This window comes from Leptonychotes weddellii, chromosome 9, assembly GCF_054177405.1.
Source record: "Leptonychotes weddellii isolate Sample4059 chromosome 9, ASM5417740v2, whole genome shotgun sequence".
Classification (NCBI taxonomy): Eukaryota; Metazoa; Chordata; class Mammalia; order Carnivora; family Phocidae; genus Leptonychotes; species Leptonychotes weddellii.
The window spans coordinates 51,992,020-52,009,961 of record NC_138377.1 but is presented as its reverse complement, the minus strand read 5'-3'; the positions used below and the strand labels follow the sequence as shown (position 1 = coordinate 52,009,961).

The 17,942-nt window shown below is 38.7% G+C and overlaps 1 protein-coding gene across 11 annotated transcripts in view; it reads left to right on the top strand.

Annotated features, from left to right (window-relative positions):
• The window catches only part of MIA2 (MIA SH3 domain ER export factor 2), a 98,530-nt gene that overhangs the window by 15,955 nt on the left and 64,633 nt on the right, over positions 1 to 17,942 (top strand). For 5 of the 11 annotated variants that reach the window (XM_081830581.1, XM_081830580.1, XM_081830582.1 and 2 more), the window contains exons 5-7: positions 1,237 to 1,440; positions 1,547 to 1,647; positions 14,250 to 14,378. In XM_081830581.1, the coding sequence (XP_081686707.1) occupies positions 1,237 to 1,440; positions 1,547 to 1,647; positions 14,250 to 14,378 (434 nt within the window). Of the gene's footprint in view, positions 1 to 1,236; positions 1,441 to 1,546; positions 1,648 to 5,724; positions 5,975 to 7,699; positions 8,075 to 8,111; positions 8,241 to 14,249; positions 14,379 to 17,942 lie in introns of those variants that run through there. The other 6 variants (XM_081830590.1, XM_081830584.1, XM_081830589.1 and 3 more) reach the window with 5 other exon arrangements.

Here is a 17,942-nt window from a genome sequence, read left to right as displayed (position 1 = left end):
TTTTTTTTTTAAAGATTTTTTATTTATTTATTTGAGAGAGAGAGAATGAGAGAGAGAGCACATGAGAGGGGGGAAGGTCAGAGGGAGAAGCAGACTCCCTGCCGAGCAGGGAGCCCGATGTGGGACTCGATCCAGGGACTCCGGGATCATGACCTGAGCCGAAGGCAGTCGCTTAACCAACTGAGCCACCCAGGCGCCCGGTAATAAATGTTTCTAAGAGGAATGAAATCCTATAGAGAGCTATTTAATGTCTTGCTCTTAGTCATAAGCTTATATAGCACAACAGAGTTGTTGACAGTTATGTTTTTTTTAAATAGTTTTTAGGACAAAAAGGCAATGTAGAGAATAGAATTGTATACAGCTTTAAAAATTCTTCCTTGGTAAAAGAATAAAGGAAAGGCATTGTGTAGGCTGAATAATGACCATTCAAAGATGTTCATGTCTTAATTCCCAGACCCTGTGACTATGTTACTTGACATGGCAAAAAGGACCTGCAGATATGATTAAATTAAGCAGCCTCAGATGGAGAGAGTATCCTAGTGGGCCCACTATAATCACAAGGTTTGTTAAAGGTGGAAGGAAGGAGGGTCAGAGTAAGGGAGAGGTTAAAAGATGCTGCAGTGCTATCTTTGAAAATGAAAGAAGGGGCCATGAGCTAAGGGATGTAGGTGGCCTCCAGAAGGCAGAAAAGGCAAGGAAATAGATTCTCCTCTAGAGCCTACAGAAGGAATACAGCCTTGCCAACACCTTGGTTTTGGGACTTTTGATCTCCAGAACTCTAAGAGAATATATTTGTATTGTTTAAGTCACTAAGTGTGTGGTAATTTATTACATTAGCAGTAGGAACTAATGCAGGCTGCAATTTATGTTTTAGTGGATTCTTTCCATAAAAACGTGTCACAATGACCACAGAAATTCAAAGAATGGCCTGCCTAGAAAACAAAAGGGAAGCCCACAACAAAGCAAGTATTAAACGAACTCCAGGGGCGCCTGGGTGGTTCATTTGGTTGAGTGTCCAACTCTTGGTTTCTGCTCAGGTCATGATCTCATGGATTGTGAGATTGAGCCCTGCATGGTGCCCCATGTGGAGCCCTGTGCGGGACTCCCCGCTCAGCAGGGAGTCTGCTTGAAGATTCCCTCCCTCTGCCTTTCCCCCAGTGCACACACATGCTCTTTCTCTCTCTTTAAAATAAATAAATCTTAAAAAAAAATGAACATTTCTAATTTTATTTGCAGATATGGCTTCTAAAATAGAGTCACCCGGGAGAATTCATAAAGAAGTACATTTCAAAACTCCATCTTCTAAAAATAATGATGAAAAATCAAAAATATCACTAGGTACTGAAGGATCTACTCAGGTGGAAATAGACAGATCTGTGGAAAATACCCTCCCAAATAGTGAAACAGTTTCAACTGATTACTTTTTGTCTTCTCAAGAAGGTAAAAGAAAAAAAAGTTATTTGTTTTCTAATGCAGCAATTACGGAAGAAATTAGATTCAAAAGTTACATCACATTGTTAACTTATTTTTATTTATAAATTGACAGAAGATGCTTCTGAGTATCAGATTCTGAAATATTTATTTCAAATTGACATTTGTGATTTCATGAATTCTGCATTTTCATCAATTATAATTCTTACAAAAAGGGTAAGTTGACCTTTTAAATCTTTTGCAATAATTTTATCTATTTTTCTAAATATAGGAGTAGTTGAAAATGATGTTTGAGTGAATCCTCCCTATGCAAATGTTACATAATGTTTCTCTTTCCATAAAATCTTGCCTGTACGATTTCTCTTACATGAATGTTTTGTTGCATGGATATTGTTAAGGATTTTTTTTTAAAGATTTTATTTATTCATTTGAGACACAGATTTAGAGAGAGTGAGAGCATGAGCAGGGGGAGAGGCAGAGGGAGAGGGAGAAGCAGACTCCCTGCTGAGTCAGGAGCCTGATGTGGGGCTTGGTCCCAGGACCCTGGGATCATGACCTAAGCTGAAGGCAGACGCTTAACCATCTGAGCCACCCAGGTGCCGCTGAAGGATTTTTTTTTAACCTTTCCTTAAGTTTTGTTGATCTTCAGCATTTTTTTTTTCTATTTTCTTCCCTTTTTTTCATATCAGGGAAAATTATGCTAAATGAATTAACTTGGAAATAATATGAGCTAAAATGAATCTTAAGCACATCTTATTAATATCTGAATGACAGCTGTGATCTCAAAATGGTGTATTGTGAGAATCCTACAAAAGCAACTAATATCTCAAAATTTAACCAAGCCGTAGCTAAAATTCCAAAATCTGTCCATTTTTTATTGTAAATCCTATTAAATCCTATCTCATTTATTGTAAATGAGATATTGCCAAGGACTTAGCTATAGTGCTTTACACAGAAGGCCTTTTACAAATGTTATTTCCTTTTCTTATCTACTGCTAACATATAAATAATTGAAGAAGCACTTTTATCTTCTTACTTACTTTTTAAGATGAAATTTACCAGTGGCTGCTTTAAGGAGCTTACTCTAGTTGGAGGACACAGGCAAAAAAAAAAGCAGTAGTTATAATACAGTGCTGTAATAGCCATAGGATGCTACTAATAGACTGATCAGCCTACTGATGCCCTAGAAGACTGACTGGAAGTGGTAGGTAGATGGGGAAGAGGGGCCTGGGAAACTGTCTCAGAGGAGATCATACTTACCTTGAAGGAAGAGGAGGAGTTAGCCAGACAAAGAAAGGATCGGCATTCTAGGTGGAGGAGAGACCATTTTTTTGGCGAACTATAAGCAATTCAGTTTGACTGAATATAGGATGATAATGAAGATTATACAGGGATTGAATCAAGAATAGCTTCTAATGTTATAATAGGAAGTTGAACTCTATCTTGTAGATAATGGGGCACTACTGAAGAATTTTAAGCAGGGAGTAAAATGAAAAAGTTTCATTTATAAAGTCTGTCTGTCAATATTATCAAATAAGGATTTAACAAGTAAAGACCAAAGGCAGGTATGGTCAAGAAGTTATTGCATTAGCTTAGGAAATAAATGGTGAAGGTCTAAATCAGGGTATATAAACTCAAATGAAATGAATGAAGCATAGGTAAAGAGAACTGTAACCAACAGAGTGTGTATGCTTTCTCCAAAGGATGTAGCTACTATTTACCTTTAGCTTGGTTTTGCCAGATCTTTTGATATTTCAAGAAAAGTTGGAAATCTGGATATTTTGTGTGAAATCTCTTGATTTTGAGTGCTGGCAAATATTCAGATTAAAAAGAAATACCATACAGGTCAGACAAAATGTTCTGTGGATGAAGTTTGGCCCCTTAGCCATCTTTTTTAACCTTTGGTCTAATAGCTGATGGTGGTTATTAAAATGATTGGAAGGACAAACTAGACAGATCTTTTGTAGATAGAATTCATTGGATTTAATGATTGATTGAATGTAGCATGGAGAGAAAAATAGAAAAGTGAGGATAACTTACCAGGTTTCTAGCTTGGGTGACCAGGTAGATGGTGGTGACTGTGATAAGAGTCTGTGAAAACTGGGCTTAATAACATATATTATTTTGCTTTCAGAGACTTCCTCTTCACTTTATTTCTTTGCTAAGGTTCTAGAGAGTTGATATTACCTGGCAAATAAGCCCAGAGAAGTGATTAACTTACCCTGTACGATTTATTCTTTTTTTTTTTTTTTTTAAAGATTTTATTTATTTGACACAGAGAGAGAGAGAGAGAGCAGGAACACAAGCAGGGGGATTGGGAGAGGGAGAAGCAGGCTTCCTGCCGAGCAGGGAGCCCGATGTGGGACTCGATCCCAGGACCCTGGGATCATGACCTGAGCCGAAGGCAGAGGCGTAATGACTGAGCCACCCAGGCGCCCTGTACGATTTGTTCTTAAAGACACTGATTAAAAACTTTACTTAGAAATCTGCTCCATCATAGGAGAAAATAAAAACCAGTAAGAATGATGATTATAAAAAGTCATAATAAAACTTTCAACGACCCATGGAATTAGTTGTATACTGGTATGTCCTACTGACACATCCCTCCCCTGTCAACCCTTCCCCCACAAATTATACTAGTGAAGTTACTAAATTAAAAAAAATAATAATTTATTAATCAGTATGTCACATTCACCTCTCATATAAAGTGCTTATTTAATAAAGGCTATGAAGTATGTTTATTTTTGTGGACTCAGTAAATACGGTCAAACACATTTTACTTTAACCATTTTGGTTGAAATTTTTTAGACATGGGACTATTGAATTTAAATTTATGGTAATTATCTTGTGACCTTGGAAAGTTACTTATTCTGGAGGGCAGTCTCAGGTTTAAAACTCTAACATCAGAAGCTGAGACTAGATGACAGGCTGCTGGTCAAAACTGACTTGTGCATTGTTTAAAAAATTAAGAACCGGTTACCAACATTTAAAAGGTGAGTTCATAACAAAAATCTGAATTTCTGGGTTCTCTTGAAAAAGTAGAAGACTGTAATATATAGTCTCCCATTTTCATATGGCAACAAGAAGCTCAAGGAATAGTACTTGTATTGAATAGACATGAATTCTTCATTTCCCTGCATTTATTTCATCTGTATGGCCTCTATAGGGCTTTAAGTTCATAATGTTTGGACTAAATGTTCTGAAGAATTCCTGCCAGACCTAGAATTTTAACAATATTAGTGCATCTACTAAGCTCCCATAATATAGCTTTGAATAGTTGCAGTAAATGGAAAATCTGAGCAATTTTCCAGTTAAATTTAGGTGAAAAGATTTCCTTTTCTTCTGCCTAAATGTTTCAGGTAATTGTATTTGCTAGTAATTTCAGTTAGATTTTTATACAACATACTTTCTTTGAATTGTTTAAGTAATAGGAATTAATACTACTTTTTATCTACTTTATAATTGAGGAAGCTCTTTGAGTTCTAACATTTATCTATTCTTAATTAGAATGCTTCATTTATATGTGAAATTAACAAAGGAAATTACCTAGCTCTTGTTCAACAGGTAACTCCTGATTCAATATGTTCTGAGAACAACTCTTACATCACTAGTACAGAGAATGAAAGTGTGGCTCAGCATGTTTGGTTTTCTTCCAAAGGACTGGATCCTGTAGCCCATGACATTGCCTGTTTAATTAAATGGGCGTAACTAGTACCTACAGCTTTGCAACCGGGCCCTTCATAAGGGAAATCAGTTTCTAGGCTGTGGACAAGGTTTACTGGTTAGCATGTTTCCAGTGTTCTTTGATGCCTCCTAGTAGCTGTCACTAACAGCATTTGTTCTCCATTTCCCTTAAAGCAGGTCTATATAAGACAGCAAAATCCCCTATCTACTTGAGAACAATCTTTGAATATCTTTTACATGGTAAAAATCATGTATTCTATATGAATTGACTATAGAATAAAACATTCAATTTAATTTTTATCAGTTATCAAATTCAGGATGTCTCTTTTCAATTGTAGATTTTTATGAGGGTAGTAATGTATATGATATTTTAGAAAAAAGCCATATTTAGGGTGCCTGGGTGGCTCAGTTGGTTAAGCGGCTGCCTTCGGCTCGGGTCATGATCCTGGAGTCCCGGGATCGAGTCCTGCATCGGGCTCCCTGCTCGGCGGGGAGTCTGCTTCTCCCTCTCCCGCTCCCCCCTCTTGTGCTCTTTCTCTCTCTCACTCTCTCTCTCAAATAAATAAATAAAATCTTTAAAAAAAAAAGAAAAAAAAAAGAAAAAAGCCATATTTAATCAGGAGTGATGGCCATGAAATTGGATTCTGTGTTGGTAGTCACAACTCCACCTACAGCACCCCTTTACCACACAAGTGTCAAAACAGGATCACAATCTGTGTGGAAACAGGAGTGTATCAGATGTATGAGAATCTGAAATCTTTCTCAAGAATATGAGGTGCTTAGTAGAACTTTATTTACACGTTAAGATATTTTAACATGAACTTTTTAAAAAATGGAACTGAACGATCTAGAGGAAGAGGTAAGTTTCTATATGACTAGTAAGTGTACAGAAGAGAAATTAGGTTTGAATTTTGCACTGAGTTGAAGTTTTACTGTGTTTTTATTGGGGAATCTTTTAGATTTTTAAAAATTTTCATTTATTATTTTGTCTTTAATCTATGTTTTTATATTTGGAATGGTAATTATTGAAAAATTGGAAAAGGGCACAGACTGCCTTAGGGTGGGCAAAAGGATTAAAAAAAATGTTTTAGGTTATAAATATGTCCTGAAAGCTGAAAATGGTTCTAGAGTTTTCTGAAAATGTTCAGACATTGAAGAATTTTTTACCAATACAATGCTCTAATTGATATATATCGTTCTATGATTCTCTGAAATTTTAAATATAAAATTTTAGTTATGCTTCTGTTTTGACTTTAATAAGGTATTCACATAATATAATTTCAATACACACTGTCCAACATATAGGAATGTTGTGTAATACCTTAAAAATGGAGAAATATTAAGCAATTTCTGCTACGTTTTGATACTGATAGTTCCTGGAAACTCCGCAGGCTGATGTGGCAAAAGAGAGCACTTGGAGTTTTAAACAACTAGGCCCCATTTTGGTCCTAAAAATCAACTGTTGTGAACTTGGGCCTTTTTTTAAATTCTTTTTGGCACAGTTGTTCTGTTGCTGCCAGCATACATTAGGGAAATTTCCTAAGGATTTAAGATTTTGTTCAACTACTGAGTTCTCTTGGGTGATTTGTTTAGGAAGAAGTACCTGCTCCTTTCTGTGTTGCTTCACTGAGGACTTGTAGCAGGCCGAGTTTGTTGCCGATTATTATTGCTGGCAAGGAAGCCTTCCCTGTTATCCTTTACACCTATGTCAGCTAAAAGTCTCCCAGGAACAAACCCAGCACTCCATACTTCATTCAACAGATCTAAAAATAGGGTCCTAAATTTAGACCGCAAGGTGCTACTTTTAGCTCCCCTTCTCAGGGGAGAACACCAGTCGCTCAGCCAAGGTCCACAGGGGTTTGCTTTAGCGTTTGGCTAACTAGGAACTCGTGGAATTTAAGGCAGTTCTGCCTAGCAAGTGTCCAGGTAACTTAGGTAGAAGCGAGTAAATCCCTGCAGTCCTCCTCTGGGCAGAGGAGACCCGATCGATGTTCTCTTGCGTGGGAGAGGTTAAACTTTGCCCAAACCACAGCTGACCCGCGACCCTTTCCTGTCCAAAGTCCGGACGCGGTTGGCAGGACGCACCGGCACAGGCCCTGCAGGCCATTTTCTGACTGGAATGAAGGCGGCGGCCGGTTTCCTTGGGCCGGCAGCGTCCCCCAGGGTACGCTGGGCTTCAATGGGGTGCAGATAGGCTCTTGACTGACTGCGAGAGAAAAGCGCTGGGTGCTGGTGCGTGACCTGGCGTCCACCCTTGGGTCGAGGGGCCGTGCCGCGCTCACCCCGCGGGGCTCCACGCCCAGGGGGCCTCCAAGACGAACCTCGCCGCTATCGCGGCCACCCGAAGTGAGGGGGCCCTGAGCCACTGCCCTAGTCTTCTGGGCTGTGCGGCCCACACCACAGCGCAGAGCCTGAGGCCCAATTCCACTGTCTCTGCCTCGAGCCCCTCGACTTCCAAGGCTGGTTGGCTTCGCCAAGTAGAGCGCCGGCCCCTTTAAGAACGCGAGGCAAGGACACGTCGCGCGAAGAAGGAGGGGAAAGTTACCGCGTCCCCGCCTCCCCGCCTCCCCGCCGCGGCCTGGCCGAAACCAAATCGGGGGGTAGGCGGTGAGGAGAGGGCAGGTCGCAGGCTCGTGCGGGACGGGCTTGGACCTTCGGATCTTCAGGACGTAGAGCATAACTAGGGGCGAGGCTCTCCGGGTGGGCAGCATTGGACACTTGAGGCCTGTCGGTGCCGTGCCCTCCAGCAACCCCCCGCAGCCGGCTCCGCAGTGGTCTGCTCCGGTTGCCGGGTGCAGGTTTGGGTTCCGGACCGAACGCGGTGTGTTCTCTACTGATTGTTGTGGCTCCGCCAGGCCCTGGCTTCGGCCACTTCAGTTGAGGCAGCCTTGGCGCCATGGAGGGGCCCAGGACGGCCCCTCAGTCGTACTTGGGGCTGGTTCTGGAAAAGCTACGCAGGGTGAGTTCAGGCGCGATCAGGGTTACTTGGCCCAGGGGTCGCAGGAGCCTCCTGGGGAAGGAAGCAGCAGACTTTGGCTTTGCGGTCTGAGCGGCCGTGGTTAGAGGTCCTGAAGCCGGTCCTCACCTGCTGTCGGGCTCCGGCCTGTGTCCGAGGCAGTAGCCAGGTTTGTAGGCTGGTTGGGTGGATTTTGTGTGTGTGTGTGTGTATGTGTGTGTGTGGTGGAAGGGGATCTGGAGATCCGGAAGGTGAAGAGAGCATTTGCCTAGCGGGATTTTTCAAAGGTGTGTTAAATGTTTTCGGATTCCTGAAACGAATTAGCTTCTCCGTCATGTTACTCGTTTTGAACAGGGGTCAATGACACGTGGTTCTCCCGACTGTGAGAAACTTGAGGACTGATCCTCGGAAATGAATTCCTTTTAGTGATGAAACTTCTCGTTGTCTTGAAAGGACACCTAAGTCTGGACGGGGAGTTGGGATTGTAATTCTGCATTTTCTTGTAATAAAGAATGCTCTTTTGAGATACTTTACCATAAGTGAGATTTTTCTTCGCTTCTTTCTGTGTGTTAATGTAAAAAGATCGTGCTGGTTTAAAATCTGGAGATACTGAACTCCCAGCGCTCAAAATGTCTTTAGTTTTTTTTTTAAGGTCAGTTTATAACAGGTTGCATAGATTTTTCTCTCTTAAGTGTTTATGTGTCTTTGTTGACACGTTTAGGGGTATTTATATCCCCGTGCTTTAAAATGTGTGCATTAAAAATCAAAAAAGTCTTTTAAAATATTGGGTCAGTTAAGAGGATTGTTTTCTTGTTACCTAAATTAAGTACTGTTGTCATGGTATTCAAGCATTCAACCAAGTGCATCTAGTGATTGTGTGTGTGTGTGTGTGTGTGTGTGTGTGTGTGACAATTCTGTGAGAATTTAAATGGACTGAGTTTGGGCCACTGGTATGCTGTCTGTTACGGGAGAGAAGACAAAAAAATAGTACCAAGTAGAAACTGATGAACTGCTTACCAAAGCATACACAAAATGCTAGGGAAATTGAAGGGTGGGAGAGATTATATTTTCTTGAGTAAACGTTTAGGAAAGCCTTTTCAAGCTAATGAAATAGTTTAAGCAGAGGGGACATGAAACAGCATTGTGTGTGAAGGGAACTCGCAACCGTTTTACTAGAATACAAAGTAGACTCAGGGAATGACGCGCACAATGATACTTGTTGGAGACGTAAGTAGATTCCAGTCGATGTAGGTGCTGGAGAGCATTTGAAGAATTTCAGTGGTTAGACTTTTGGTTTAAATAGCTTCCTGATGGTAGCATGTAGGTTAGATGTAAGGAAAACAAAACTAGAAATGGTGTAGGGGAGGGATGACAGAGTAGTCAAGTTAGGGATAAAGAAGAGGGTGCTGAATGGGGAAAATATTTAGTAGCTAAGAGCTAAAATGGGTAGGATTTCGCTGATTGGATGTGAAGGAATCCGGAATGACTGCCAGGTTTCTGGCTATGGCAACCTATTCATTCACAGAGATAGGGTTTATAGGAAGAGAAGCATATTGTGGAACAAGAGATGATTTTAGATTGTACATATTTCCTTTTCTTTGCTAAAACCTGTAATAACCAAAACTTAGTTTTTATAGGACTGTGAATGAAGAGACACATGGAGAGGGGTAGCCAGATTTTGCAGAACTGTTTCTAGTCCTATAAATGTATCTTTACCTGGATGATTTCTTTGCTAAAAACCACTGTGCTCACCAAATGGGCCTGGGGGCTAGGATGGCACAACACTGTTCTGCTTTAAATTTTTTCTTTTAGTTTAAAAGATTAATTTATTTTTTATTAAACCATAATTCATGTAAGATTCATCCCTTTTTAGTCTCCAATTCAGTTATTTTTCTTTGGATATTCACTGTGTTGTGCAGCCATTGCAAGTCCAGAACATTTCCATCACCCCAAAAAGAAACTCTGTACTTACTAGCAGTTATTCCCAATTTTCCCCTCTCTCCATCCCTTGACAACTACTAATCTACTTTCTGTCTCTATGAATTTGTCAATTCCGGATATTTCATGTAAATGGAATCATGTGATATGTGGCCGTTTGTCTAAGGCTTCTTTTACTTAGTATGCTTTCATGATTCACCCCAAGTAATAGTACTTCATTCCTTTTTATGGCTGAAAAATATTCCGTTGTATGGATATACCACATTTTGAATATCCATTCATAGTTAATGGACATTTGCATTGTTTTCACTCTTTTGGCTATTATGAGTAATACTGTTATGGACATTCGTGTATAAGTTTTTTGTGCATGTTTTCAGTTCTCTTGGATATATTCCTAGGAGTGAAATTACTGGGTCATATTTACCATATGTTTAACTTTTTGAGGACTTGCCAAATTGTTTTCCACAGAGGCTGCAGCATATTACATCCCCACCAGCAATTCAAGAGGGTTAAATTTTCCACATCCTCTCCAACACTTTTTTTTTTTTTAATAGCCACCTTACTGAATGCAAAGTGGTATCTCATTGTGGTTTTGATTTCCATTCCTGTAATTTTAATGATGTTGAGCATCTGTACATATGCTTATTCACCATTTGTGTATCTTCCTTGGAGAAATATCTATTCATTTGTTTTGCTCATTTAAAAAATTGGGTAATTTGTCTTTTTATTGTTGAAGTCATAAGAGTTCTTTTATATATTCAGGATATTAGACCCTTATCAGATATATGGTTTGCAAATATTTTCTCTCATTCTGTGGGTTGTCTTTTCACTGTCTTGATTGTGACCTTTGAAGTATGAAGATTTTCAGTTTTGATGAAAACTATTTTTTTCTTTGGTCGTTTGTACTTTTGGTGTCATATCTAAGAAACCATTGCTAAAAATAACGTCATAAAGTTTTACAACTGTGATTTCTTTTAAGAGTTTTAGCTCTTACCTTAGGGTCTGTGATCCATTTTTTAATTAATTTTTATATGTGGTATGAGTATGGGTTCAGATTCATTCCTTTTCATGTGGGGATCCACTTGTCCCAGTAACATTTGTTGAAAAGATTATTCCTTCTCCATTGATTTGTTTTGGTACTGCTGTTCAAAATCAATTGACCATAAATTTAAGTTCCTTTCTGGATACTCATTTCTATTCCATTGTTCATTTGCCTATCCTTAGGCCATTACTAAACTGTCTTGATTATGATAGCTTTGCTGTAAGCTTTGAGATAGGAAAGTATGAGTAGTCCAAGCTTGCTTGTTTGCTTGCTTCCTTCCTTCCTTGTCTGTCTGTCTGTCTCTCTTTCTATGGCTATATAGCTATAGAGAAGGAAATGCTATACCTTGCATTTTTCCATGAATTTTAGGATCAGCCTATTCATTTTTGCAAAAGAGGCAGTTGGAATATTGATAGGGAGTGCATTGATTCTGTAGATCACTTTGGGGGAGTATTGCCATCTTGACAATATTAAGTCTTCCAATCTATAAACATGGGACATCTTTCCATTTGTTTAGAACTTAAATTTATTTCAACAGTGTTTTGTAGTTTTCAGAGTGTGTAAGGTTTGCACTTACTTTGTTAAACTTATTCCTAAGTCTTTTATTCTTTTTGAATGCCTTGTAAATGGAAATGTTTTCTTTCTTTCTTTTTTTTTTTTTTTTTCAGAGAGAGAGGGAGGAGGGGTGGCAGAGGGAGAGGGAGAGAGAGAATCTTAAGCAGGTCTCACGCCCAGTGTGGAGAGCCCCATGTGGGGCTTGATCTCAGGACCCTGATGAGATCATGATCTGAGCCGAAATCAAGAGTTGGATGCTTAACTAACTGAGCCACCCAGGCACCTCAATGGAAGTGTTTTCTTAATTTCATTTTCACATTGCTCATTGTTATTGTATAGAAATAGAACTGATTTTTTCTGTATTGATTTTGTATTCAGCAGCTTTGCTGAGCTTGTTTATTAGCTCTAATAGTTTCTTATTTGAATTCTTATTTTAGAATTTTAGGCCTATTTAGGCTTTTCTGTATGTAAAATTATGTCATCTTCAAATGGAGATAGTTTTATTTTTTCCTTTCCAATATAGGTGCCTTTTACTTTTTTCTTGCCTAACTGCCCTGGCCAGAACCTCCAGTACAATGTTGAATGAATATGGAGAAAGTGAATATCCTTATCTTGTTCCTGATTTTAAGGTGAAAGCTTTCAGTCTTTCACCACTAAGTATGATGTTAGCTGTTGGTTTTTCATAGATGCCCCTTATCATGTTGAGAAAGTGCCCTTCAGTCCTAGTTTATTGAATGTTTTGACCATAAAGGGTGTTTGATCTTGTTAAATGTCTTTTCTGTGTTTATTGAGATGATCATGTGATTTTTCTTTTCCTACTAATATGGTATATAACATTGATTTATTTTTGTATGTTGAACTAACCTTGTATTCCTGGGATAAATTCCACTTGGTCATGGTATATAGTTCTTTTTATATGCTGCTATATTTGGTTTGCCAGTATTTGATTGAGGACTTCTGCATTTATATCATATATTGACGTGTGGTTTTCTTTTCTTGTGTGATATATTTGTTTGGCTGTCATATCAAGGTAATACTGGCCTCATAGAATGAATTAGGAAGAGTTCCCTCCTTTATTTTTTGGCAGAGTTTGAGAATGATTGGCATTAATTCTTCTGTAAACTTTCGGTAGAATTCTCTAGTGAATCCGTCTGGTCCTGAGCTTTTCCAGGTTGGAAGTTTTTTTTTTTTTTAAATACACATTTCTTGTGAATTGGTAACTGGGGTATTGTAGGGAGAGGCAGAGATCAGAGTAAAGGGGTATTTTTTTTTTTTTTTTTTTAGAAAAGGTATAATCAGGTTTATTTAATACAGGTTAATGAAGTATAGAAAGCAATTTGGAAGGAATACTTATATGGATCAGAGTTATGAAACAGACTTTGGAGAGGAGAATAGACATTAAAGGGTGTTTTTCTAGGTAGAAAGGGCCTAAAAAGGGAAGATTGGTCATACAGGTTTTGGGTTGAACCCTGGAAAGAATCAAACCTGATTAGACTTCAGGTTTTTCTTAAAAGCGCATTTTTCTTTTTCCCCCTATCATTCTTCTTTCTGTGATTGAGTAGTATCTGGGGCCTGGTAAGAAAAGAATAACCCCATTGGGTGAGGATGAATAATGAACTGACCCAGGGAAAGATGAAATACAGGAGGAACTGTAAAAGCCTTAAGCTGTTTTATGCCAAAGACCTGTTAGGGAGAGAAGTAGTGTGGAAAGGCCATGGTTACAGGATCATGGTCTTTGAAGGATTAATAGAAATAGTTACCTTTACCGAGTACCTGCCCTGCATGTTGAAACAGCATTATTCCCAAGACCGATAAGAGAAGGGAGCCACAGAAGTAGGGTAGAGGCATTCAGATTCCAAACCCAAAGCTTCATCGGTGGTTTTCAAACTTTTTTTTTTTTTTTTTTTTTTTAAGCTGCAGATCTATTTTTTCCCCCACTGTGGGGAAATCATAAATGGAATCCAGTATACTCTACACGTAAAACCTAAACTGGTTGATCTCAGTGTTAGAGGACCTGAACTCAGATTCTTTCTTTGGCCTTCTCTCCGCTTATTCTGAGAAGCTCTGTGTCTCTGTAGACTCCAGTTTGCAAGTCACTGCATTATACCATAGTGTTATTTTTCATCACCTGCCAGAAAAATATACTGTGATACCTTCTGTTTGGTAGTCTGGTAGCCCATTTCATGGAAAGGGTGTTAATAGTGTTTACACATAAACTTGTACTTATGTTTGTGTCTTAGTTTCTGAGGGCTCCTATTATTAATAAAAACACCACAGACTGGGTGGGTTGAACAAGTAACGTTGTTCTCAGTTCTGGAGGCTGAGAAGGCCAAGATCAAGGAGCTGCAGATCCTGTGTCTGTAAAGGCACACTTCCTGGTTCATTCTTCTCATTATTACCTCACATGGTGGAGAGGTCCAGGGAAGTCTCTATGGCCTCTTATGAGGGCACTGATTCCATGCACAAAGGCTCTGCGTTCATGATCACCTCCCCAAAGCCCTACTTCCAAATACCATCACCCTGGGGATTAGGTTGCTACATATGAATTTTGGGGGGATACAAACATTCCATGTATATCAGTTTGTAATCAACACTTTTTATCAAACGTGCATTTTTGAAAAGTTAATTTTCTTTGTCTTGAAGGTTGTGGCAGCATTGCCTGAAGATATGAGAGGTCCTAAGCCCTATGGTTTCCCATGGGAATTGGTGATATGCGCAGGTGTTGTTGGATTTTTTGTTGTTCTCTTGTTTTTGTGGAGAAGTTTTCAATTGGTAAGTAACGAATGCTAAGAGAATATACATGTGTCTTAAGGTTGAACAGTTAATATGAGAAACGGATCTTTTATTTTAAGGAAACAAGTTAGCTTGTTTGTTTGTTTTAAGATTTTATTTATTTGACAGAGAGAGACACAGTGAGAGGGGGAACACAAGCAGGGGGAGCGGGAGAGGGAGAAGCAGGCTTCCCACCCTGCAGGGAGCCCCATGTGGGGCTCGATCCCAGGACCCTGAGATCATGACCTGAGCTGAAGGCAGACGCTTAATGACTGAGCCACCCAGGTGCCCCAAGTTAGCTTATTGTTAAGTGCATTTCTCACGTTAATGTGTGGCTACTAGAAGCTGACTATGGATTCAGAGGGATTTTTTTAAGTGTAAAAATTTTAAAGACTTTATTTGTAGAAGTATTCTACACTAATATTAAAATCCTACATTTATATTTTATTTATTTATTTTGATCTGTTTATTTTTAAAAAGATTTTATTTATTTGAGAGCTAGAGCAAGAGAGAGAGAGAGAGAAAGAGAGGATTATGAGGGGGGAGGGGCAGAGGGAGAGGGGGCCTGATGCGGGGCTGGATTCTAGGACTCTGGTATTGTGACCTGAGCTGAAGACAGGCGCTTAACTGACTAAGCCACCCAGGCGCCCCGTGATCTGTGTAAAGGGTATACTAAACATCTGTGAATGTACCACTCACTCTGCAAGCAAAGCCATTGACTGTCACTTATATTTAGGTGATATTCCCTAATTGCATCCCCTTTTCCCCTTTCTTCCTTGTACTAGAGGTAACCCTGTTCTGGATTCTGTGTTGATTATTCATATGCCTTAAAAATTTTTTTGGTCATATCTACATATATTCCTCAGAAGTATAGTATGTAATTTTGTTTGGTATCATGCCATAAGTCATATTTTGGAATTTTTTTAGTTTATCCTCTATTACTAAGATTCATCCATGTTTTTAGATGAGGGTGTGTTTTTTTCCATTTTGATTGCTTTAGAATGTTACATTGTAAGAATATACTAGTTTATACCTTGGGGTTAAAAATACACTGAATCCCTACCTCATGCCAGACAAAAAAGTTGTATTCAAGAGGGATAAGAATATACACAGCAGCACTATTTGTAATAGAAAAAAAACCTGGAAATAACCCAAATGTCCCAAATCAATGTACCAGTATGAAACATCTTTTCATCTTCTTTAAGATGTTTTCTTAGGAACAGAAATTATTTGAAAATATTGTTTTCAACACTTCAGTTCTTGATCCATCTTGAATATAATAATTTTCCTACCCATCTGCCATGCCACATATTAGAGTTCCACATGCATGTAGATCTTTTCTTTATTCTATTCCACTGTTTATTGTTGAAAGCAGATATATGTATATCATTCTGTATCCATCAATTAGATCAAGCTTGCTTGATCTAATTTGTGTTCATGTGTTATGTTCTTGCTCTTTTTTGTTTGTTTCTCTCCTCTATCAAAAAGGAAGAGAATTTGCCTGAATTTCACTCTCATGATAGATTTATCAGTTTCTTTTTGCAGTTCCATCAATTCTTGCTTTACATATTTTGAGCATATTTTATTAGGTGTATATATGTTTAGAAGTGCTATATCTCTTCTTGGTGGATTGAACTTTTTATCAATATCTGGTGATCCTCTTTAATGTTTGTGTTACTTCTCTCTTATGGTTTCTTTTATCTCTTGTTATAGCCATATCAACTTTCTTTTGGGTGATGTTTGATGGGTCTTTTTCCATCTTCTGCTTTTCAGCCTTCCTATGGTCTTCTACTTAATGTGCATCCTATGTAAATTTCTTTTATATCTAATCTGAAAATCTGTTTTTTTCCCCCATTGAGTTTAGTCTAACTATATATATTATGTTTATTGATGTATTTGGATGAGTTTCTTTCAGCTTAGTTTATTTATTCCACTTTTTATGTTTCTTTTAAATTCTTTTTGCATTGGTAAGTAAATCTTCCTGCAATGAAGACAAGAACCTTAGCATACTCTCACATCCCTTGGTTTCTTTCACTTTCCAACCCAGACATATTTCTTCTTTTCTTTTTTTTTAAATTTTTTTAAGATTTTATTTATTGGGGCACCTGGTGGCTCAGTTGGTTAAGCATCTGCCTTTGGCTCAGGTCATGATCCCAGGGTCCTGGGATCGACCCCCACAGCGGGCTCTCTGCTTAGTGGGGGGCCTGCTGCTTCTCCTTCTGCCTGCATTCCCTCTGCTTCTGCTCTCTCAGATAAATTAATAAAATCTTAAAAAAAAAAGATGATGTTTATTTATTTGAGAGAGAGAGAGAGAGCATGCATGAGCAGGGGGAGGGGCAGAGGGAGAGGGACAAGCAGACTTCACACTGAGCAAGGAGCCTGACCGTGGGGCTCCATCCCATGACCCTGAGGTCATGACCTGAGTTAAAATCAAGAGTCGGACGTTTAATCAACTGAGCCACCCTGGCTCCCCTTTCTCCTTTTCTTTTCTTTGTTTTTAACTTTCTCCTCTACCCTGTCCCTATCCCGTACGACCACAAAAAAATATTACCAAGATATTTGGTTACTCTTTTTTTTTTTTTTAAGATTTTATTTATTTGACAGAGAGAGATAGAGCAGGAACACAAGCAGGGGGAGTGGGAGAGGGAGAAGCAGGCTTCCCGCTGAGCAGGGATCCCGATGCGGGGCTCGATCCCAGGACCCTGGGATCATGACCTGAGCTGAAGGCAGGCCCTTAACGACTGAGCCACCCAGGCGCCCTGATATTTGGTTACTCTTAATTGACATATCTCTTGCAGGGTCTCCTGGATTTACTTCTTCCCGTATTTGAATACTTCTTTCGAAATTGTTTTTAGTGTAGATCTTTATATGGCAAACTTTTTGAGACTTTATTTTGAGTGCTTGAGGATATTTGAATTAAGCTCCCACATTGGAATTGTAATTTGTTTGATATAAACGTTCGAGGTCCCAAGTTCAAGTTCTGTCCTTTTAATACTTCAAACCCTTACTTCCTTTTAATACTTTAAACCCTTACTTCCTTGTCTTTTTAGAATTCTTTTTAGAATTCCTTGGAATCTTTTAATATGAGATCTTTCATCCTTTTTTAATCCTAGGAGATTCCTTCTGCATTTTACATTTTGTTTTTCTCTTTTTGGGACTGTGTTTTTAGATCCTGCCCCTTCTACTTCTGTCTTCCATATTTCTTAACTTTGGTTTTTCAATTTTTTTATAGGTTCTTATTACCTTTTGAGATAGGTCCTCAATGTGATGATTCAGTTCACTAATTTAGTCTTCATCAGTACTGATTCTACTGTACTTTGACTTTAAAACTTAAAAAAAAAACACTTTAAAATTTTATCCCTATATATCTTCTGTAGATGATTTTAGTCTTCTAAGCCTGTTCACCTTTACAAATGGGATTTTTCCTTCATTTTTTTAGAGAGAAAGAGATTAAAGAAGAAAAAGATTTTGTAGTCAGTTCAATCCATGGCCCTATGGTAACATTTTCTCAAACTCTGTTATTTTGGATGTTATCACTGGGGGAGAGGATACTAAGGGCTTCCT